This window comes from Cygnus olor, chromosome 6 (assembly GCF_009769625.2).
Source record: "Cygnus olor isolate bCygOlo1 chromosome 6, bCygOlo1.pri.v2, whole genome shotgun sequence".
Classification (NCBI taxonomy): Eukaryota; Metazoa; Chordata; class Aves; order Anseriformes; family Anatidae; genus Cygnus; species Cygnus olor.
The window spans coordinates 30,025,673-30,049,339 of NC_049174.1; the positions used below are offsets into that span (position 1 = coordinate 30,025,673).

At 53.4% G+C, this 23,667-nt stretch overlaps 1 protein-coding gene across 1 annotated transcript in view; it reads right to left on the bottom strand.

The window, feature by feature from the left end:
• Positions 1–13,853: 13,853 nt before the first annotated feature.
• Positions 13,854–23,667, bottom strand: part of TNS1 (tensin 1) — a 57,027-nt gene continuing 47,213 nt past the window's right edge. The window contains 10 exon segments of the mRNA XM_040560821.1: positions 13,854–18,188; positions 18,971–19,003; positions 19,303–19,371; positions 19,586–19,754; positions 19,833–19,904; positions 20,246–20,323; positions 20,622–20,714; positions 21,110–21,241; positions 21,684–21,770; positions 22,756–23,615. Of these exon segments, the coding sequence (XP_040416755.1) occupies positions 18,044–18,188; positions 18,971–19,003; positions 19,303–19,371; positions 19,586–19,754; positions 19,833–19,904; positions 20,246–20,323; positions 20,622–20,714; positions 21,110–21,241; positions 21,684–21,770; positions 22,756–23,615 (1,738 nt within the window). The 3' untranslated portion in view covers positions 13,854–18,043.

A 23,667-nucleotide genomic window follows, 5' to 3' on the forward strand; every position in this document is an offset into this window, starting at 1 on the left:
TTTGGGAACTGTCCTAGTTGTTCCTACAAGTTGCATCCTATTTGCCCTCTTCCTATCCCTTCCCCATCTCTCCCCATCTCTTATTGCCCACACAGCACTTTATCTTTGAGGAAGGTGGCCAGGCATGCGTGGCGCTAATCCAGCTACAAAAGGCCTTTACTTTTGGACAGCCTTAATCCACATTTGGATCTGGGGGCACAGCTTCCCCTTTCTGTCTCTGGACCCACTGCAGCATCTCCAACCCGGAGGAGGAGGAGGAGGAAAGGGAGGTGTTTTCTTCCCCGAGTCACACTTTGGAAGACGTCCTGCACCCATTCACCGTGCTCCCCTCCCCCCTGCCATCCCTCCCCCAGGGTTGCTCCTGGTGGCCACAATAAGAGGTTAGCCAGCCTATTTCAATTAGTGGCAAACCATGTGGCGTGACTCCAGGGCCTCCATATGTTCATAACTATATGCAACCGCACTTTCCTTGACGCATTCCTCATTCCAGGGAAAGGCCACATCTCCACAGCGTGCTGGCACAAGTCACACAGGCAACTGCAGAGGGGATGGGATAATAAATACACACTCACATACACATACACACACACATACGTCGGAAAACTTGGCACCCTCCCACCCTCTCCCGTGTTGACTGCCACATGGTCCCCATCAATTTTGTCAGAGCCAGCCAGCCAGCCACTCGTGGATGCTGACGAGGCAGTTTCAGTAACTGAAGGGACTTCTCTGCTTTCTTCCCCCAGCCTGTAGATTTGGGTTGGGTTTGTTTTGTTTTGTTTTGCTCATTTTTTTATTGTTTTGTTTTGTTTTGTTTTGTTTTAAAGGCATCTACTCTGGGAGACATGTCACAGCTATTACTTTGCCAGCTTCCCAGGTACTTCTTGGCTAGGGCGTGCTTCTCTGAAGCTGGGCACCAACAGCTCCTCTTTGTCCTGTGTGGGAATGGGATGGGCTCTGAAACAAAGAGGCAAGGTCCTCGCAATGCACCACCTCTACCATCCCAAGCATCCCCAGGGGAGACTGAAGAACTCCCAACCATTTTTCCCATATCAGCTACAAGGGAGGATTGCACATGCCAGGTACTCCTCCTCTACCTTGAACGTGACTGCTATCCTCGCTCTTCCATCCACAGTGTTCTTTGCACCTACCCCTCTGTCCCTCCTTTGACACTGATCTTTCTATCATTTCCTGACTGCTAGTTCTCCTTTACACCATGCTGTGCCCTGAAAATGTTGCTTTTACCCGTGACCTCATTATCTTCATTTACATTTACATCTTGTGATCTTTCCTTAATTTATAGTGGGGTTTCCAACAATGCCTGAGAAAGTGATGAAAATAAGATTTTCTTCAGCCTTTTGAACACTTGGAGGCACTTCACACCACTTGACTCTGAAGCACCCTACCTCTAACCTGCCAGGAGCCTGCTGTACTGCCTCAGCTCAGGATAAATGGGCTGTGCTCAGCACCTGCCCCCTGAAGGGCTCGCACTTGCCCTGGCCATGCAATCAGATGAAGAGTCTAAGCAAGAAATCCTGATTCCTTTTGCATTAATAACTTGAATCCTTACCTCTTGGGGTCTGTGGAGAGATTTACCCAAATCTCTTCTTTGTCGCTTTATTGATGCAACACTCAAAGACTTTGATGGGCACTCAGGACACATCTCAGTGTTTGGGATCTCCTCCTGTGAGGCCCTCCTCCCTCCATGTGATGTTTTCAGGACTTTCTGTAGGTGATGAGCAGTTTCTGTCTAGAGTTAAAAGTCAGGCTTGAATTAATGCAGGTCCCCAGGAAGATATTTGACAGATGTCAACATGTTTGCCAATAATTAATGACAAAACATGCTGCAATGGCCTCTAGGCTAGGCTGGAAGGGCAGAAACTGTGCTCAAGGGAAAGGAGCACAAAAAGAGAAAGAGAAAGAGAAAGAGAAAGAGAAAGAGAAAGAGAAAGAGAAAGAGAAAGAGAAAGAGAAAGAGAAAGAGAAAGAGAAAGAGAAAGAGAAAGAGAAAGAAAGAGAAAGAGAAAGAGAAAGAGAAAGAGAAAGAGAAAGAGAAAGAGAAAGAAAAAGAAAAAGAAAAAGAAAAAAAAGAAAAAGAAAAAGAAAAAGAAAAAGAAAAAGAAAAAGAAAAAGAAAAAGAATAAGAAAAAGAAAAAGAAAAAGGAAAATGAAAAGGAAAAAGAAAAAGAAAAAGAAAAAGAAAAAGAAAAAAAAAAGAAAAAGAAAAAGAAAAAGAAAAAGAAAAAGAAAAAGAAAAAGAAAAAGAAAAAGAAAAAGAAAAAGAAAAAGAAAAAGAAAAAGAAAAAAAAGAAAAAGAGGGAGGATAGCAGAACCGGGGTGACTGGACTTCCACAGAAGCAGGTCTGAGTGCCAGGGGTGGAGACCTGGTTAGGTCAGGGCCTGCTCTAGGGACCACGATTGATGGAGGATGCAGAACTCCCTCTGAGACATAGGGGGAGTCCTAGGAGGTTTCATACATGCATCAGTCTTGTATTCCTCCGTAGGCTGCCCTTGTAATCAAGGAGGCAAGGGAGAGAGGGTGTAGTGCCACCTCCTAGCCAAATAAACCATCTGCTCTGGCTTTGATAGAACTTGTAGGCTGTGGCTGGGGTTTCTGCTACATCTATCCTGGGAATGAAACTTTTCTACCAAGTATCCGTGAGTTTTCCTGCACTTTCGAGACAGGGATTCAGACCACTGGTCCCAGCTAGGGTTTTGGGCAGGCCATCACACAAGCCACCAGCATGCTGGGAGTCAGGCTTGGGTTGCAGCCTTGGGGTTTGGCTTGGTACGTGCTCTCCAGGAACTTCCTCAAATGGCTGTCTAAGAAATACCATTTAAAAATGTATCATCGTAATAACACAGAGATGCTGCAGAAACACAGACACCTTTGCAACCTCAATGAGCAGCTTCTTCAATACCAGGTTTGTCTCCTTCCTCCCTGCAACTACCGTGCCTCTAATGGATGGGACTACCCAAACCTCTCCCGCATTGCCGAATGCAAGGTCATGTCAGCCCTTGCCATGCAGCTGAAGAAACCACATTACTTGTGCAGACCCATTTCTTAGAGCTGGAGGCAGCTGAGCTGAGAAGATGCTTCAGGAAATGTGGAGTTCAGTGAGGGCTCGGGCCTGATCGGGGTCATGGGTAGAGTCAAGGCAATTACGAGGAAGTGCTCTGACCACGAGCCCACACGGCCTGTCAGCTCCACTAAGAGACACGTCTTCTGACATGAACAGGGATCCTGTTAGTAGAACAGACCCTGAAAGCCATCCAAAGCTGATGAACCTTTTCCAAACCACTAGCCTGGGCTCAAGATGCAGCATCATGGGATTTCCCTATACCTATATTATGGTACCGCTCAATTATATGCATTATAATATTTTTATCTCTCCCTCAGAAGCCCTGGGTGTTGATCACAACTGATGACAGGAGAGAGAGCAAGGACAAACATCAGCTTGGAGCTTGAGACTACAAGCTTTGGGAAGAAGGCTAGGCAGCCTGACCTCACAGATCAAAATATTACCATGTCCAAGGATGTGCAAAGTGAAAGATGAAATAAGGAGCTGGGAGGATCAAGAATCCTTGCAACACTCTGCATTTGGCTTCACTTCTCTGTCACGTCTTAGCTTTGTGACCCACACAGTCTCACTGGGACTACAACTAGAAAAGGAGCTGGAGGGGGAAAGCCATGAAGACCTCATCGATGTGCAGGACTTAGGCAGCTTCCCTGAGCTCTCTGTTGGGTTGCCCGCTGCAGCTGTAGCTGTCTTTTCAGGCCAAACTCAGGTGCATCAGCTGTGATTTGAGATGGATGAACATGGCATAAGATTCTGACAGCCATCTCAAAGAGTCCCACCAAGTCACCATGGGAAGTGCCGTTTCCTGAGAATGGTTCTTGCACTGGAAAGACAGAGATTCCACATCAACATGGAGGGTCTCCAAAGGATGCTAATAGGATGCCGTGATGTGGAACCAGCCCCGTCTCCCTCCTCAAGATGCTTTTCTTCCCTGTTCCTGTCTACATATCTGGGAGAGCCAGTTTCCAGGGGAAACTAGAGATAGTTGCAGAGAAAACGCCATTGTCAGACTCAGACCAAATGTGTTTCCAGATAAACTGCGGATTCAAGAGATCACCTCTGTCTGGGGAGAGCCTCAGGAGAAAGTTTTCTTCCCCATCACTGCTCTGCAGGTAACAATGGAGACCCAAGGTCCAGGAAAGCATGGACATGGGAGTTTTACTTCCATTGGTCCACATCTTTCTCCAATTGGTCCTGAAGCACCACCCACATCCCTCTGGATCACAGCTGACCTCAACCAATATCATCTGCAGGGAAGGAGGCAAAAGGCAAGGAATAATCTGAACTGTCAGTTTTGTCAAGCTGATCTAAGGCTGATTGTCCCCGTATCTGCCTGAATCAGAGCTAAACCTCATCACCCGTTTGAAGTCCCACTTTTTGGCCCACCGGAGAACAGGGGCATGCAGACAGTTGGAAAGGCCTCCAAGCAGAGTGCAGAGAAAGATCTAGAGTTTCACTGCTGGTTGAACGAAATGAGCTGATTTTGCCAGTTGTCGGGCAGCGGTCACAGCCCTGACGAATGACAGAATAAACCAAGTTCCTTCCGCAGCCAAATTCCATTGACACCTCCACAGAGCTGGCTTTCACCATCCATCACGACATCTGCTGAGGTCCACGGGAAGGGGAGAGGGTGTAGCTCTCTGTCCCACCCTGGGTTATTTTCACAGCTGGGAAAGGAGGTGGTGAACCTGGATGGGAAGGTTGGAGGCTTTTCCAAGGCAGCTCACAAAAGCTGTGAAACCAGAACCAGAGCTTACAAGGCCTCAGATCCCCAGATCAGCAGCTCCAAAAGTGCCCCAGAAAAGAATTTCCCTGGTTCTGCCCAAGCAGAATTTTTCTGCACATGCATAAAATCTCTCAGCCATTGGAGTAAAAACCTGAAAGAGAGGCTCAGAGCACATGAGCATCTCCAACCCCCCTGGAGGACACAGCCTCAGGAGGGACAGGCAGGACAGTAGCCGCAGAAAGACCATGACATGCAGAACTTTTCCCTGCCCAGACACAAGACTTTTGGAAAATAACCCAACCAAGCAAGGATGGAGCTGTTTTGATTTACATCAGATGACGATGAGTCCCTTGAAAATCAGTTCCAGGTGAGCTGTGTGGAGCTGCCCAGAAGTTGCTCGCTAGTTTCTCCCTCCCTCTGCCTCCACATTCCTTGGTGCCAAAACACGTTGGAGCTGAGGATTCACAGGCCACGCAGAACAGCTCCCCTGGGAGGAGCCGTTCCACACATGCCTTCCCAATCAGCTCTCCCAGCAGAGTGGCAATGTGTAGAAACCAAATTGGTCATCACTGGCAATTGCAGAACTGGACAAAAATAGCAGAAAAAAAATTTCACAATTTCCTGCACATTTTTTCTGATTGTTCCACAAAAAAAAAGACGTTGGGTTGTCCAAAAGAGAAGAATGGTTTTAGCAAGCAAAACAACAGTAATCACCTGCTTTGCTAAGTGTTTGCAAATACCATAAACTGTTTTTCTTAGCCAAATATCATTCCTTTCCACCACCATCAGCCACTTCACCCACTTACTCACTGTGACTAATGGGAGGGGAAAGAAATTGTTGCCTTTTTTTTTCCAATGGAAAAAAAATAATAATAATTAAAAAAAAAAAAAAAAAAAGACAATTTTAACTCTCAAACTTTCATTTTAGTTGGAAGTGCTCTCCTTGCCTCTTCTTTGCCCCCCCATCCCCCGGATGGGTGACACCATCCCATCTGTGGCATGAAATCATTTGGCTTTGGTCACTTAAACATTTAGCAGTAGAAGATAGCATCTAGCTATATCCTCTCTGGCAAACAGTCAGTGGTGGGACAGGATCTTTAAGTTCAAAACACTTCTCTAAGACAGTCAATGTTCCTGGACGCATCCTTCATTAATTCTCAATTCTGCTAATTGAGTTACCAAAGCTGTGTTGGAGGGGGGGAATTGTTTATATTTATTTCTTTCTGGGTTGTAGACATTGCCAGTAGAGTCTTCAAAATAAGAAAAGAAAAACCCTCTGACTCGCTGCCCAGAAACTCAATCCCAAAAGCCTCCTCCCAACCTCTGTTTACAAAATTATAAGCTTTCTTTGTCCTAACCATTTTCCTGTTACAATAATATTCTTCATCTTCTATCTGACTTTTTTTTTTTTTTTTTTGGAGCATGGAAAATATGATTTCATTGTGAAAGGATTTCTTATGAATCAATACAGCAAAGAGAACACAGAGATGTTTGCAGTAAATCACCCTTGAAGCAGAGACATGTAGAAAATGAGTTACAAGAACAAGTAGATAATCCCAAGCCATTTCCAGATGGAAGGAGGTTATATTTTCCATACACTGTATCTGGTTTTTGTGTCACAAAACACACCGGTATTTATTTAAAGTATTTTTTTTTCTTGTACCGTAGGGTTATGATTACATGAAACGAGTTTCCAAAAATTACAAAAATTGGCCTCCTTCATGTTACAAATGGAAGAACTGAGATACTGAGTTCAAACCAGCTAAGGTTTTTGGAGTTAGGAGCCGAGTCCAGCAGCAGAAGTCTGACTTCCACCCAGCGAGGTTCCCTCCGTTGCTGGAACGGCCATGACCAGCTCAGAGCTCTGATTTTCCAGTGCTTTGCAACTTTGTTCACCCACTGCTCCCTGGATGGCAGGGACCATGTTTGGAGGTAGGCAGGCTTGTTTCTCCCCTTCCGTAAAGTGAACTCTGTCATCACCATCTCCTCAGAGAAGGCTTGGCAGGACCGAGCTCCTGGCGACCGGAGAAAGCCGCTGAGTTCTTGGAAGCACTGGACTGGGAGCAGCCTGTCTGAGCCATGCACCAAACTGGGTGTTAGGTACCGAGCTGTCCTCCTAAAGCGGACGCATCTGAAAGATATTTGGAGAGCGTCTGGGTGGAATCAGGACTGGCTGCTACCCAAGGGACTGAGGTACGTCCTCCGAGCAATCCACTCCACCTAAAACCTAGACAGGTAAATTAGGGAACTACCACATCACCCTTCCAAGAACTCCCTGAGACCTGAGAAGCTGGTGGAGAATCATCCCATGGGCTCTTTGTTGAACCGTGGTTCACGAATGCTGCAAGGCAGCTGAGAAACCAATGGCTGTGGTAGATGCAACCTCAGATGTGCAAGCAAACAAGCAACCTGTGAAGAAATAAATGTAAAACCAGACTTCTCAAAGCTGAGTCTAGCTGTGGGTGGGCAGCACACAAAACCCCCTGTGCAGACATTTTGGGTGTCATGTTCCAGAAAGGGGAGAGGGCCCCTGAGTTTTAACTCCCGTTCGTGCAACGTTCCCAGTAAACCTGTCACCTTCTGCTCACAGTTCTGCTGAACTGAAGGGAGTCTCCAGACAGTGCTCACAGTCTGATTGCGACCTGATGCCTCCTGTGCCCTCACCAGCAGCACAGAGCATTCAGCCCAGCTGCAGGGTGTGCCACGCCAGCCTCTTCCCTTACTCTGTAGATAGACAGAAATGAGCAAAACAGGAGCTGGATCTGCAGTAAGCCCCCTGGCCATTCCCCTGCTGTGAATTCCTAGTCCTAATTGCACTGACAGCGGGTGGAACCTGCACCTGCTTGGAGATCAGGGGTTTCACACTCAGTGCAAGCTCCTGAGGGCACGACAAGAAGTCTCCAGTCCCAATGGGTCACCAAGCAATGGGAATAGTGCAACCAGTGCTGAGACCCCTCTCTGTGAGGCTGAGGGAGACCCTTCACCTTTCTGATGGCTGGGCTGCCAGGGCTCTGTGTGCACCGGCTGACTGCTTGAACCCTTTTTCTTTATTTATTTATTTTTTATTATTTTTTTTCCGGGAAAAGCTGGCACTCCAGTTATTCCAGTGCTCCCCTGCCCTTAAAAACCTGCCTTTCTTCTAGCGTGTCAAATACTCCAGTCTATATGAGGAGCAGCAGCAAGCCTGGAAAGCTGGCCTGGGGCCGGGAGAAATGTCAATAGGAGAGGAAGTATCTGTCACATACACACACACGAGGCTCCATCAGCCAAGTCATCTTTGGCCTGCTGCTCTCTCCTCCTGCTCTCGGCAGTCCCATCGGTAGGGACCGACCGACCTCTAGTGGTGTGAGCCCACAGTGCTACCAAAAGCATCGCGGGCTGGGAGGAGGCTGGATCCACAAAAGAGCAGCTTCCAAGTGCAGAGTTTTCTCCCCTGAAGAATGCAAGGTCCCACATGGGTGAAGACATTTGGGGAGAGGCAGGAGAAGCTGGCACTGGGCCTCCAGAGACAGCAGAAAAGGGACAAAATGGGTGGGAGAGGAACTGGGGGAAGCAGCCCCAAGGGCTCGGGTCACCAGCGTTGCCTTGGGACCTGCATTACCAACCCCTCAGCATCCCCACCTGGAGCTCCCCAAGGTCTGGTGGCTCTGAGATGACTTTTGGTCAAAATGATGTGGGAGAGAGCAGAGATGGGGTAGCAGGGTGCTGACACTGGAGGGGGGTTGTGAGGCCGGGTGGCCTGATCGTTAGTGTCCTTCGTTCTCATCCTGCACTGCACATGGTGACTCTTCTTCTGTTTGGGCAGCAGTTTCTGAAGCTGCTGCAGAGGGGATGTCCCCCTGTTTCCCAGCAGTGTGAAGAGGAAAAAATCCAGCAATGAGTACCAGGGCCCTATAAAAGCTCACAGTCGACCTCTTTTTCTTGCTGGAGGGTGTGTAGGATCTCCCTCTCCCTGGGCTGGGGCTGGAGCCAGGGGCCCTTGGGAACAAGGGACAGACATTGCTTGCAACCCATCAGGCCAAGGCGGAGAGCAGCCTGCCTGAGCAAGGCTGAGGTTTCTCTCACATGGAAGTGTGAGCTATAAAGATGTGTGAAACCCTATCCCCAGCACTATCCATATCAAAGGGTTCAAGGGGGGGGCTGCTTTAAAATAGGACCTTGGCACGGGTTCCTGCTTCTCCTCACGTCTTACTGAGCCAACACCGTGCCAAAATGTCAGCTTGGCTGCTCCACATGTCCCAGGCATCCCTGGCATGTCCTACAAAGCTTTCCGGTGTTCCCGGGGAGATTGCTGCCTCCACTGACAGCCTCTCCCAGCTCCTCTCAGTGGAGGCCCTGAGCTCCATCTCCACAGCCGAGGAGCGAGACTTGGCTGAGGTGCCAGGAAGAAGGACTGGGGACACGCACGTAAAGGTATTTTGGGGACAGCGTTGGCCAAACTGTGGGCTCAATCCAGGCTGTCTCAAAGGGAAGAGACTGCAAAGACTATATCCTGAGTCACCACAACCATTTTCTCCCACCCCACCTTGGATTTTTTTCCTCGTTTTTGCCCCTCTCATTTTGGTGCACTTGTAAAATCCCAGCCCAGAGAGGGAGCCCACATGAGCAAAAGCCTTTCCAGATTGCCCTCAGGCTGGTGGGTGAAGTTGCCCCCTGCTCTCCCAGCTGGAAGGAGAAGCTCAGCAGAGATACCTGGCAGAAAAAAAAATAATAAATTTAAAAAAAAAAAAAAAAAAAAAGGAGACCTCTTTAAAACTAAACATGTTTGCCAAGCATCTCCAATGAAGACAGACCGCTCTCACACAAGCCACCCCACAGGCAGCAAGGAGTCCGGACACCCAGCTCCAGCCACAAATCACTCTTCTCCTCTCCCTCCTATCTCTGTCAAGCAGCTGCAGTGTGTCCCAGCAGAGTTCTGCTGCAGAGGAGCTGAGGGCGCTGCCGAATTCTTGCTCCAACTCAAATGCCGGCTCCCTGCTGCATGCGGATCTCATTAGAGCCTGGCTCTTCTGGCAAGGGCTCTGTGCACAGTCACGAGAAGCTGCTCACTGGTGACTTGTTTCATCCAGTTGTTGGAGGCTCGAAACAATGAGCTTGCAAATATTGCATTCCTCCCCTTCTCTTTTCCTTTCTTTCTCTCTCTCTTTTTTTTTCAAATGAGGAATGAGGGGGGAAGTAAAGAGTGGGTAGCACTGGAGGATGGTGTTAGCAGAGGTGGGAGAAAAAAGATCAGAGGGGTATTTCTGCCCTGCAGTGAATACAGATGCCTGTGAGTGTACCTGTGCGTGCCTCACAATGTCCCTCTTCAGGGACTGTCCCAGCTGTCTGACACCATTACCAGCTCCTCGTATAATTACAAACTCCCTGACTCAGGGAGGAAAACCGGGAGCAGGACCCCTAGCACCACCACAAGAAAGCTGCCACAAAGCAGATGCCAAGGCCACACAGCTGTCCCACTGTCCTCAGAACAGGCACATCCCTCCTTCCCTTCAGCCCTCTTTCTCTCCTAAGCGTGTGAATGAGGCTGCCTTGCTAAAACACCCGCCTGATTGCACGTTGCCTGCTGTATACGTCAGCCCCCTGGGGACTCCTCTGGGCTCCATCCCTGAACATGCACCCAGGACCTTGTGTCTGCCCCCTTCATCCCTGATGGCCAAAATCTTCTGCTGGGAGCCCTGGTCCTGCAGGATCCAAGGCTGCACGGTGCTGCTGGAAGGGTGGGAAGGGTCTCCAGCACCGAGGGGTTTCACAGGGGCATTTTGCTCAGGTGAGAGGCAGGCAGGGTCTGGCAGAGGCTCTGAAGACCATGCAAGCCTGGGGCCAGCACCCTCAAGGTGCCCCTGTTGTCTCAGCCCTACAGCCACGGGGCAGGCTCCAAGCCCCTTGACCCCAACAACACCCAACCCCACCTGCACCTGAGCCTGCCCCAGCATCACAGAGGAACAGGAGCAAAATCTGGAGGTGGGCTGCAGGAGATGAGCTACAGGAGAAGGTGGCTGCAGGCGAAGAGGCCTCACCTCCTGCCCGGCCCTCTTTGGGCATGCGTCAGTCCCAGGCCTCCATCACTTGGAGGCACATCCCTGTAGATGGAGCCAGAACCTCACAAGGCAGAAGGACAGCCCAGTCCTGCCCATCGCCTTTCTCCAAGGGACAGCCCAGACCTCCTGCAGGCCGCCCTGCTCTAGCTCAGCCCCTCTCTCCCCTCGAAGACCTCCAGGGTTTCACCTCCACTCTCTCTCTAAGTAAACCCACCATGTCATACTATCCCTCTTTGTTCAATATTTAACCCCAAATCCCTTTGTTGCCTTTCTCTGTCCACCATGGACATGGAGAATGGGAAAATGCTGCCCCACAGACCTCCCACCAAGCATTAACACCTTCCTGGGATGGTGACCATGCCCCCATAGCTATTTCTGGGGGGGCTTTTCTCACCCACAGCCCTGTAATGGACCTCCCCAGGCCCTGCTGGGATGGGTGGTGGCGCTCATCCTTGTCTCCTGCAGCCAACTTGGTCCCCTCCCAGAGAAGGCCACAGGGCATTTTTGGGGTGCTGTGCTGCTCAGACCCAGTCTGTGTGCCCAGAGGAGCCCCGTGCACTTGGGCAAGGATCCAGTGCCCCTCAGCCCGTGGGCTGTGGTGTCACCATCGCACGCTGTGGCCGAGCAGCCAAGGGATGCAGAAATTCAGCAGCAGCATCCCAGACACCAATGGCAGGGCTTGCAGCCTGCAGGGAGGTGCTGCCCTTCACATGCACAGGCAGGAAAGCTCACGTGTGCACGCACACGTGTGTTGGTGCCAGGGCAGGTTTTCTAGCACATTCCAGTGGACTCAGCACCCCGAGGCTGGTCTTCACGTCGCATCCCAGTTCATCCTGCCCATTACACTGCAGAGCCTGGGCCAGGCTGGGAAATGGGATGTGGGTGCTTGCAAGGCAGGGATTTGGCATCATCCGTGTGGACAAATCCCTCACCTTCAGTGCTGTGTGTGTTGGGTGGCAAATGCAGGCTCAGGATGGCAGGGGATGCTTGGCTTCAGTGGTTGCAACGAGAACGGGGACAGACAGGGTCCACTCTGCCAAGCAGGGTGAGGACGTGAGCATGTTTGCCCCAGCCCAAACTTGAGGTTGGCTTTTGTCTGCATTGGATCTTTTCCATCCGTCCCACCCCAGGGATGCTGGCTGGTCCCGGCCTTTGCCCATACATGATGCTGATGAAAAGCTGGACTGTCACACCTTCTGTCCCCTTCTGTCACTCCTGAGGGGCCCCAGCACCCTTGGTAAGCCTGGGAGAGGGTGAAAGTAAAAGTAGAGAAGACTGCCCCATCCCCACCACTGGCTGCCCAGAGCCTGACCAGGTCTCCAAGCAAGTCAGCTGGAAATATTTGCCCCCTGTGAAGGCTTGGTGCCCTGAGCCCAGCTCATGGCTTCCCAGCAGCTCGGCTGCCCAGCATCAAGCTCTCTTCTGGAGGTGGGTGGCAGGGGTGGGTAAGAGCCCTCACCCCCTCCCACAGCCCCTCCAGAACCACTCCCTGGGTGGCCCTGAGCCTCTGGAGCAGGGGCTGAAAAGATAAAAAAATAAAAATAAAAAATCTCTGCTTTAGGTATGCGAAGGAAGGGACGGGATAGGCACAGGGAGAGGCAATGGGGGCTCCTGGCGTGGAGCTGGTGGGACTTGTCCCTGCTGGTGACACCACTGGCCTGGCCTGGGGACAGCGGCGAGCTGCAGAGAGGAAGCCCCCGAAACGCCTGCGCTGCACAACTCGGCAAAGGAGCGCGGGTGGCAGATAAGAACATGTTGAGGAAAAACACAAACCAGAAGCTCCCAAGGAATTTTGGAAAGGAAATGGGGAATTAACTGCAGAAGAAAAGGGGGGGGTGGGTAGGGAGGGGAGGAGGGAAAGCACAGCGTTTTCTGGCTCACAGCAAGCAGCCTGCCCGTGCCACTTCGGCACCCCTCGGTGCCTCCCGAGGTCCCCTCAAGCAGCCTGGCTCCAATGCACATCGCTTGGTGCCCACCCACAGCCCCACGGCTGGATTTGGGGGGGGCCCAGAAACCATCCCCTTTCATCCCCTTTGCATTTTTTACCCCTCCTGCCTTTGCACAAGCCCCCCAGCACAGGGTCCCCTCCAAGCAGCCCCCTCCATCCGCTCCTCGCCCCGCAGCTATTTTGGAGAGAGGCAGGAGGTATTTTTAGTGCTCCCGGCTCCCAGGAGAAGCTCCGAGCCTTTGAGCCGCAGCAGCGCTGGCGCCAGAGAAACTGCCACTGCTCTGGCTGATATTTCTTGTATAATTAAACTCAATCCATCCCGGGGGCCGGGTCTTGGCCACCAACTCAGCGAGGAGGGGAAGGAGCGGAGCCAGGGAGCTGGGGGCTGAGGGCTCCGACAGATGCTGGGAATTGCTCCGGCAGCAGCGCGGGAAAAGCCGGGGCTGCAGCTCCGGGGGGAGTCGCTTTGTTTTAGCAGGCAGGATGGCTCCAAAAGGGGCAGCACATGGGGTTTGAGGGGTGCAGAACTCAGCCTGAACCATGACCTTGGCAAAGGCGAAAGACCCCCATGGGGTCTGCAGGGACCAGACAGTGGCTCGCAGGGGCACATCATCCATCACCCCCTCGGTGCCTGGGACAACCTAGGACAAAGCAGCGAGATGTGAAGAGCACCCAGTGCTTGCAGGGGCTCCCAGAAAGATGGAGACATCCCTCCTGACTAACAAAGGCCAAAAGTGGAGCTCGAGCCCTGTAGGCAGTCCTCGGGCTCCCTGGTGAACCAGCATCTGGAGAGCACCAGCTGCGGCTAAGGTTGATGAGGAGCAGCACAGCCCCCACGTCTTCCCACACCCACCGCCAGCCCCGAGCCTGCCATCGAGGAATGGGGGGGGGGGCAGACTGCAGAAAACACAGCACCCCCAGCATTGTTGGTCTTTTTTTTTTGTTGGTTGTTTGGTGTTTTGTTTTTCTGTTTGTTTGTTTCCCCCTGTGCAAAAAGAACAGAGCATTTCTTCCTGCACTCCCTTAAATTTCAAGCTACATTCCCAGCGATCCAGACACCGAGCTGGCATTCCAAGCAACAGTATATTTTATATAACTGATTTTCGTTTTTACCACTTTATAAAGCCATACAATGAACTGCAGAGAATCAGACATCTGTACAAAGGGGAAGACGAAAGCGGAGTCACATTCACACGCAGACATGGTGCGACCGAAGTCATCTTTACACGCGCGACGACATCATGGGCACAGAGATACAAAATATAACGTATTTTTCCATCTATATAAATACACAGAAATGGGCAAGTCTGAAAGTTTTAAACTGTTCATTAACACTGATTAGCAAATAAATCGGTAACGTTCCCAAAGTAACAAAGACAACAACAGGGAAAGAAAAAAAAAAAACATACAAAACATGGGATCTGCCAACAGAAACACTGGGTTGCTTCCTTTTTTCTTTTTTTTTTTTTTTCCTTTTTAAGGAAAAGAAAAAAAAAATAGTAACCCCAAACCAACCTCGCAATTTGCAAAACAAACGAACGAAATCAAACAAGCCCCTGCGGGCTCCTTTGCTGTCTGATCTCCCTGCCTGCTCCAACGGGAAGGTATGACTTTTGCTGATGCTGCCGTCTGGGTTTTTGGGGCAACTGGTTTGTTACCTGCCCGACCTGCTGGGTGGGGATCTGCTCAGCGCCGTCACACTTTGCGCTTCAGCTCGGGCTGTTGAACTCACTGGAAAAAGAAAAAAATCGATGCCTGGCAGCTGCAGCCAAATCCAGGTGGGACCTGGGGGCTGGGACAACGCCTGGGGCTGCACACGGGTGATCCCCCAAAATAGGTACTGGAGGCAGCGAGTTGAATGGGAGCTCCACATTTCGCCCGCTGCAGGCCCCCAGTGCCGGCTCCGCTCTGGGGCCCCCATTTGGGGACAGGCAACAAGATGAATCCCAAGGGGAGCCTTTGTGAATGGGCAGCAAAAGGGACAGCAAAGGGAGGAGGGGGGTTCTTCTCCGAAGAACAAACCAACACAAAAAGGGCACGTACAACAAATTTACACAAACAAAAAAAAAAATTATATATATATATATATATATGGGGAAAAGTGCGTTTTTAAGGATATCTTTGGCAAGAATATATGCAGTTCTTTGTGCAGGAAGGAGGGATATGTTTGTGTGTGTGTGTGTGTGAGAGAGATAACATCCGGCTGCTGAACACGGCAGTGTGATTACAACGAAACATATGCTGGGCTTAACTCGCACAAGCTTGGCTCTCAAATACCAAATACTGCATCAAAAACCAAAGAAAAACCAAAGAACCTTTTCCATCCCTTTCATAAGGAAAAATATCACTGCGGTGCTGGGTCCCCACTGGCCCCAGGCAACGTGAACTGAGGACAGAAAGGGGAGCTACACCTAAGAACGTAACTTAAAAAAAAAAAGGAGCTAAAAGAAGAAAAGTGCCTTTAAAGGTAGCTGACAAACACCCGGCTACATCATTGGAAGCTCTGTGTTAAAAAAATATATAACCGTCGGGCGATTTTGTTAGTGTCCGAGGTTGGGATGCTGTGTAAATCTCTGGCTTCAGCGAGTGGGTTAGTGTGGGAGCCGTGAGAGGTCCCAGCTCGAAGCAGGCATGATGCTGCCGGCAGGTATCTGCTGTGCTCGACATCTCTGGGGTGCTTTAATCTGCTTCCTTGTACGGGGAGGAGAGGATGAATGGGAGTTTCAAGCACCGGTTTCCGAGGCAGCAGATTAAAATAAAATTACATTATTATCATCTCTTCTCTTTCTTAGCAGTGAGAAAACGAAGTCTGAAAAATAGAGACTTTCAAAAATATATATTTATATATCTATAAACACAGTGTTTTCTCTAATTGGTTAACGGCAGGGTGAGGACATTACGGGTGAGATTGTCTCTCGTCTCGCTTGAATTTCGCAGAAGGAGGGAATCGCTTTTGAAACACCAAAAATAATATATATATATATATGAAAAGTTCTCCGCATCCATGCGGGCAAGGGGGAGCTGGGGGGGGGGGAAAACCCCTGGCCGCCCCCCCTTATCCCGCCGCAGTCTCGCACCCAAATCCCCGCTACGCATCCAACGCTCGCCATACGCCAGCCTCCGGCCACGCCAGCCCCCTCCGTGTGCCCACGCCGCTCGCTCTCTCGCGCACACACACACGCACACGCACGCGCCCCCAGTCACACACATGTCACCCGCACGCCCCCCACCACCACCACGAAGTGGGGACCCCGCGCCCAACCCCGGCGTTTTTCCTTGCTCTTGGTTTGCTTTCAACGTGTTGGGTGTTATTTTTATCCAGGGCGGAGGGGAAGGCGTATATAATGGGGGAGATACGATGCGCAGAAAGCAATATGGCAAAAAATAAATATTTTTGGAGTGTAAATTTAACCTTTGTTCCTCCTTAAAATTCTGTTAGCTTACAGTATTTCATTGGTATAGCTCCTATATATATTATAGCTATCAAGGCAAGGGTGGGCCGAGGGAGGCGAGCTCGCCGGGGGGACTGCAGTACTAAGTTTCTAAATTTTGCCCCCAACAGGCTATCTGGGCCACTTTGCACTGAAACTTCTCCAAAAAAATAAAAATTAAAATGTTCTCAGCTTTTGCGCTCGCCATGCTCCTGCCCCATGCAGAGCTGGTGGATCAGCTGCTGCCCCGCAGCCCCTGGCTCGGAGGGGATGCTCGCAGCCTGGGGCTGGGACCTCTGCTCCCCAAAACCGTGACGCCCTGCCGCAAGGGCACAGGGGCCCTTGGCCAGCAGCTCGGCTCCCAGCGAGGGCTGGCTCTCATCACACCCCCAGGCAAAGGGAAGAGCCTCAGCTGCTGCAAACCCGCCGTGCATCAGGGGAGCGCGAGCCTTCGGCCATGGGGGAAGGCAGAGGGTGGCTCTCAGAGGACCTGTGGCCTCCCCACCGAGCCAAAGTAGCCCAGCAACTGCTGGTCCGTTCCTTTCCTTTTTTTTTTAATACATTTTCTTCCTTCTTTTTTCTTTTTTTTTAACGTGGCCTCCAAAATAAAAATGAGAAAAAGCGCCTGAGTTACTTGTAGTCATTCGCCTTTCGTGCAACTTGAACGTCCATGCAATTTAAAAACTGCTTGCACGTCTCCGAAGAGAGATAGGGCCAGCCACGGGTCCGCTGCTCTGCACAGGAAACTGTGCAAGCATCCGCTATTATTATTATTATTATTATTATTATTACTACAATATTTTTCTTTCTTTTTTGTTGTTGTTATGAGAATGTGTGACAGGCCGCAGGATAAGACTGCCAAAGAGGACTGGTGATGGGAGGGAAAAGGGGAAGACGGGAGAGGAGGCGACTTTCTCCACCAGCCCGGGAGGTTCCTGGGGAGCATCCTCCTGCTCCCAGGCGTGGAGCAGCAGGAGCCCCACGGGTTCAGGCTGCCCAGGTACCAGCACCCCAGGAGGCGTGGAGAGGCTGCGATGCCTCTCTCCGGGTGGACTCGTGCTGCCTCACCTGTGAGCGGTGCTGGAATCTGAGCAGGCTCTGGGCCAACTGCTGAGGTCAGCCCAAAGCCGAGTTCCCAGGGGATAAGAGGGTTTGGGATCAAGCCCTCGTATGCCCCAGAAAGGCGGCCATCAGGTTTTGGGCTCAGCGCAGAGGCTGGCAAGACCCTCCGCTGCAGCACGGCAAGGGAATGTTTCCAAGGGCATCTCCTCCGGTGTCCTGCAGACCTGTCCCACAATGCGGCAGGGCGTTACTCCTATGGGTTGCATTGAACACACAGCAGGCATGCGCCGATGAAGCTTCTTCCGTGGCTTTTGCCGGTTTGTTTCTTTTTTTTTTTTTGCCAGATAGAAGATATCAGTCATGATCCCACGTTCGGTCCAGAGCGAACATCACTGCTCGGTGCAGCCTCGGGACCGTGATGCCGAAAGCTGGAACACCTCTCACCGCCGCCTTCGCCTTGGTCACCTTCCCTGCAGTGGGACATGCACCCATGTCCCTTCCCTGTCTGGCGTGACTTCGTGGCACTGGTACGTAGGTGCGTGGCTTAGATTCCTCTATGTGTGTGTTTGGCTTGTGTTGAGTTTTTAGGGGTTTTGTTCTTTTTTTTTTCGTTGCTGTTGTTTGCTGTTTTCCTCCAAAATTCCAACCCTTTCCCCCCCCCCCGATTCACTTCCCTCTCCCACAATGCACTTCCTCACACTCCTTCTCGGATCAGCTCCAAGTCCTTCTCCAAAATTCAAGAATCACCCGTGAGCGCCGGCTCATCTTTTCTGGCCGGAGCCAAGCATGACCCTGGAGACAAAGTTGACGATGGCTGCAGCCGGCTGGTCCGGGTCCAGCTCCGCGAAGAGGTGGCAGACGTTGTCCGTGGTGCTCCCTTGCTTCCTGGCCACGAAGCCGAAGAGCCTGGGTAGGGAGAAGGAGAGAGGTTTGCCAGTGTTCCTCACCCAAAGGACACCACCACCCTCTTCCAGCAAGCCATCTCCACCTTCCCCTCTTCAATATCCACCTCACATGGCCTGGAGTGAGATATCCTATGCCCCAACAGCCTCCTCTTCCCCTTGCTGTAGTTCCTTTGAAGACCAGCTTTCTACCTTCTCTTGGCCAAACCCTCCTTGCCCTGAGCACGCCCACCACCCTCCCCAAACCGTCCCCAAGGAGGGACCTTGGGGTATGCAAGCGAGCTGGAAAGGCCACGCAGGGACACGGGGCGTGCAGACCCACACGCTGCTGCCCACAAAGCTGGATGAGGCCATGTGGTTATTTCCGTCAGTCTCTCCCCCAGTAAAGAAAATGTCTTTTTTTTTTTTTTTTTTTTAATTAGAACATGCAAACTCAAGTTATAAATACAGGGGAACAGAATGTGAGACAGGCCCAGGCTGCAGCGTTTCTAATTGGAGAGGGGAAATATCTCAGCAGCTGGACATCCTAATAAAAACCCCTTCGCTAACACAATGGCTAAAATTAGTGGGATTTAACCCCTGGAACTGTGCTCAGCTCCTGGGGCTGTGCTCTCGTGCTTGGGTGAAATGTCCCTGCAGCAAGGAGGCGAGCCCATCCCTCGGGTGACCATGGGACCACCCAGCATGGGGCATCCCCCAGGCAGGTGCTCCTGGGGGTGATGCTCACACAGTTGTGGGACCCACCCCGACAGTGGCCGCAAGGAATCGAGTACAGCAAGCACTTACTTGGCTGGGCCACTGCCATCAGTTTTAGTCCACCTGCAAGGAGAAGAGGAGGTGTGAGGGACGGTGCCTCCTGCACACCACAGAGACCGGGCCCTACTGCTGAGCATCCAAACCTGGTGCACCTCTTCCCCAACATGAAGGTGTCTGGGGACACCAAGAAGTCACCAGGAGAAGCTGGTGTTTGCCCAGGGTATCCACGGGGACCTTCAATCGCTGCCCTCCTCAGGAGCAAGGGGGGCAGAGCAAGCAAAGCCCCTGCTCCAAGCAGCCTGGGAGCCTCGGGGAGGGAAATGGGCAGGGGACATGCGCTCCCCACGCGTTAGGGCACCTACTTTCGTTCCTGGGGGTCCAGGTCGCAGAAGGTGACGGTGTTGAGAGGGTAGTGCCGTCGGAAGAACAACCTGAAACACAAGGCAGGGATGTTATGGCCAGCGAGCCCCCCACCTCTGACCATCACAGCCGCCCCAGTGTCCCCTGGGCATCCGAGGACTGCTCCACAACCAGGCTCACGCCATCCCGGGGACATCCTTCACCAGCACGCTCCCAGCGGTACACGCACGCCCCACGTGTGCCCAGGCTTTGGGGACATGGGGAGGTGTTGGCGGGGGCTCTTACTTCCTCTGGTTGTCAGTTAAGGTGATGCCTTGCGCGGAGACTTTGAAGTGGACGATCGTCGCAGTGGGCGTGGGGTCGGCCACCAGCGTCTCGGCTACAGCCTTGGAGATGGCCTGGGGGCCCGTGAGCGACTCCATCTCCACCGAATTGATGAAGAGCACATTGCAGGCTGGAAATGGAGAAGCAGGCGTGGGGTCAGCCACTGCCCCAGGCTGCATTCGCCTCACTGCAGCCTCTCTCTACTCACCCGCACCCTGTTTGAGAAGGTCTGTGGCCGAGTTGGTGGCGGATGCAACGTCTTTCTTTTCCTCCATGGGATCTAGAAGAGATGGGACGTTACTGCTGCTCCCTGCTTGGAAACCCGCCAGGCAGTGGGCGCAGATGCACTATCCCCTTTCCAGCTGCTGAGCATCAGGTGCCAGTACTGATTGGGCACCGGGGATAAAGGGCAAAACCCAGCCTGCCTCTGAACCAGCTGAGCGCAGGAACCAGCGGGAGGCACAGCCCGTAGCACAGAGAGGAGAGGGGTATGTCCCCAAGGACTGGCCCCACTGGGCAAACACAGCCCCGACCGTGGCTCCTGGCTGGCAGGGAAGCCCCCAGCACACCCCAAGTGGCAGAGGGGCAATGCCACCCCATGCTGCTGGCCGTGGCTCTTACCTCGGTCGGGAATGACCAGCTTGCAGGGCAGGGCCAAGGGCATGATGGAGTGCTGGTAGACCAGAGCCGAGAGGCAGCCTGGGGAGAGAGGGAGACAGTCAGCACGGGGCTGGGGAAACACGTTTCCCCAGCACAGGAGCCTGCCCAGGCCGTTGCTCTGGGTACAGGACCACATGGGGCATTTCCTCTTCCTGAAGCCACCATGCCCACAGGGGCTCGTCTTCACCCCGCCCAGCATCATCCCTTGTCCTCTTCTTGCTCTGCCCCCAGGAAGCTGGGGCAGGGGCTCTCCCGGACACCTGATTGCTCTGCTCGGACAGCCCAGCAAAGGAAAGGCTTCCAAATGGCTGGGTGGGAACCACACCTGGGCACTTACCAAAATTAGGCTCGTTGGGGCATCCTTTTAGTTTCACACCCCGCGGGCTGGTCTCGATGAGGAAATGTCTCACCAGCTCGTTGGTGATGTCTCCTGGGAAGAGACAGGACATAGTCACACCACAGCCCCCCTCCTCCTCCTCCCCCCGCCATCCCACGGCAATCCCCCAGGGAAACCAGTGCTCCGGCTCACCCCCAGCTCAAGGGAGGGCTCTCCACCACCCTGCACACCCTCCTGGAATCAGACCCTATGCACTGGGTCTATCCCAAGCCATGGTGCTGGGGGGCTGGGGAGGCTATGCCAGTTTTGCCATGCCAAAGCCCAGCTGCAGATGTCCCCCAGGGGCTGGCAGGGGCTGGGAGGGAGGGATGCTGCCGCATCAGCGCATACTCAAGGACACGTCTGGCTCAGCAGAGCCGGCTGCCCGCTCGTCCGGGGCCAAACAATAGCAAGCATCCCGGCGTGGGAAGCAGGAGGGCACACAATACCTTTCTTGTTCTGCTGCATGACCGTGGGAGGCGGGGAGGCTACTTTCATGGCGAGGCCGTAGGCTCCCCGGAAGGAGTGGCTGTCCCGGATGATGAAAGCCCCCGGCTCCCTGTCCTTCAGCAGCGCGATGGCTGTGGGAGAGAAGGGCAGACCTGAGACCTGGCACAGCCAGAGGCAGAGTGCCCTCCCAAACCAGCGGCGTGGGTCGGGACAGGCTGCCCACACTGGGCACCATGACTTTACCATCAACCCTGCACGTCTGGGTTGGGGCTCAAGTGGGTCTGTGGCCAGGAAGGGGCACATCTCACCCTTCTCAGTGTAAGATTTGTGCCCCGAAGGGCACAGCCCCATTGGGTGCTGCAGGAACCAGTGCTCCTGCACTAGTTGGGAGCCCACATTACACATGCCAACAGCTGAGCCAGGCTCCATCCACAGTGTTTCACTCCTAACCCAGCCCCTAAGGGAAACCCTCGCTAAACCCCACAGTGCCGCAGCTCTCTCAGCCCCAGGCACATGCCAGCTCCCGAATGTAGCTCACCCTACCGAGTCCTTCATCCCGTGCCATCTACGCACCTTGCTCCCTGGAGATCTCCGGCTTGTACCAGTACTTGGAAGTGTCCTGCACAAACTTGACGTTGGCACGAGTCTCGGGGCTGATGTCTGCAGGAAGGGAAGAAGGGGAGACAAGAAATCAAAATCAAAAGAGACTGTATCTAAAACCCCGCATGAGTTTTCAGCAAATCCTGCCTGCAGAGCAGCACGGCTGGTTGATCTTGGAGATCATGTCCTTTCAGCCCCAGCATGTTGCGTTAACCTACTGCTCTGTACAGGGGCAGGTTGGCCTTCACCTGGAGCACACGGGGCCCCTGGGCATGTATAGCTCACCCTGGGGCCTCAAATGGCTGGGAAAAGCCCCTCGGCCCCACAGGCAGAGACAAAACAGGAGTTCAACATTTAAAAGGGAGCTGGCCCTTCACAATCCAGGCCTATGGCTTCACCCCAGCACTCCCAGTTCCGAGGTCCCCACTCCTGTGATGGCTCCCAGCCACCAAAAGTCACGGGGCTGACACGGGCACCAGTGAGCCCACAAAGGGCCACCTGCTTGGCAGCCAAACCGGAGCAGCAGCCGGAGCCACGGCTGCCCTGGCGCTTTATTCCCCGGCTCCTATCAGCCCGATCTTGGCGTCACGGAGGCGTCTCATAACGGGAGCAGGGGACAGCGCTTCAGGCACAGCAGCACGCAGGGCATGGCACCCCTTTGGAAACGAGGAGGGGGCATGGAGCACAGCCCTGGGGGCTCCCCAGGGCGCAAGCGCCAGGAACGGGGCCAGGAGGTCGGCACGTCCCCACGGCAGAGAAAAGCCAGGCGGATGCGAGCTGCCTCCGGGAGCTTTGATCTTCCCTGTACACAAATCCCCGCGCAGTTTACGCCAGCACGATGGTCCTGGTGCCGAGACGGTATTTTTCCTGTTTGTATTCACTGGTTTTGAAAAGCAGAAAAAGCAGGAAATGGCCCCAGTCCCAGCAGTGCCGCGGGTTTGCAGACAGACAGGAGTAAATTAGGACACAACCCCTTCCTCATGGGATGCAGAAGAGAAGGGGACAGGGGATGGCGAGGAGCCAGGGAGGCGACGGCATCGCTCACCTGGCATGGAAAACTTGGAGAAATCTGGCAGGGTGTGGGAGAAGGCCACGGCGCTGCCGCTGCTGGGGCTGGACATGCCGCTGGAGAGAGGTGAGGAGGCCTTGCCGTTGATGGTGGCGTAGTTGGGCAGGCTGTTGGAGCGCTCCCCGGCTGACATCCGCCTCTTCTCGGGCAGCGCCGGCTGCGGCGTGGGGCTGCCCTGCCGGTAGGCAGCCGAGTCCGGCGAGGAGGAGTGCGGTGTGCTGGTGCCTGGGTAGTACGCCGGCGAGACGGGGAAGGATGGGGTGGAGGGAGGCTGGTAGCCGGACGAGCTGCTCTGCCGGGACAGCGTCGGGCGCCTCTCCTCTGGGCTGGAGTAGCCGTACACGGGGCTGCCTGGCGGCACGGCCGCCGCCACCTGATGCCGGGCGAGGCTGGGGCTCCCCGGCGGCACGGCCAGGTTGCCGTGGGGGGCCACGGCGTGCCGGCCCATCCCGGGGCTGCCAGGAGCGCCGCCGGCAGCAGGGTTGACGGCTCTTCGCCCAAAGCCGGGGCTGGGAGGCGTGTTGGTAGCCACTGTCCGGTGGAGGGTGCGGGGGCTCCCTGGCAGCGCGTGGACGCCCACCACGCTGACCTGCTGCTGCGGCCGGGTTTGGGGATCCGGCTGGAAGCCGGCTCGGCCGTCAGGGTAGTCGGGGCTGGCGTACAGCGAGCCCGGGGTGGCCGCTTGGAAGGATGACGGAGACGAGGTTTGGTAGCTGCTGTGAGCAGAGGGCATCTGGGAGACGACAGGCGACCGGTACGCTGGCTCGGCCGCGGCATGGGGAGGCGTCACCGTGCCATGGGGGCTGCCCTCTGAGGGGTAGCTGTGGAGGGAGGCACTGGGGAGAGATGGAGAGAGGAGGATTCAGCCCCGTGGCGGTTCCCACTGCT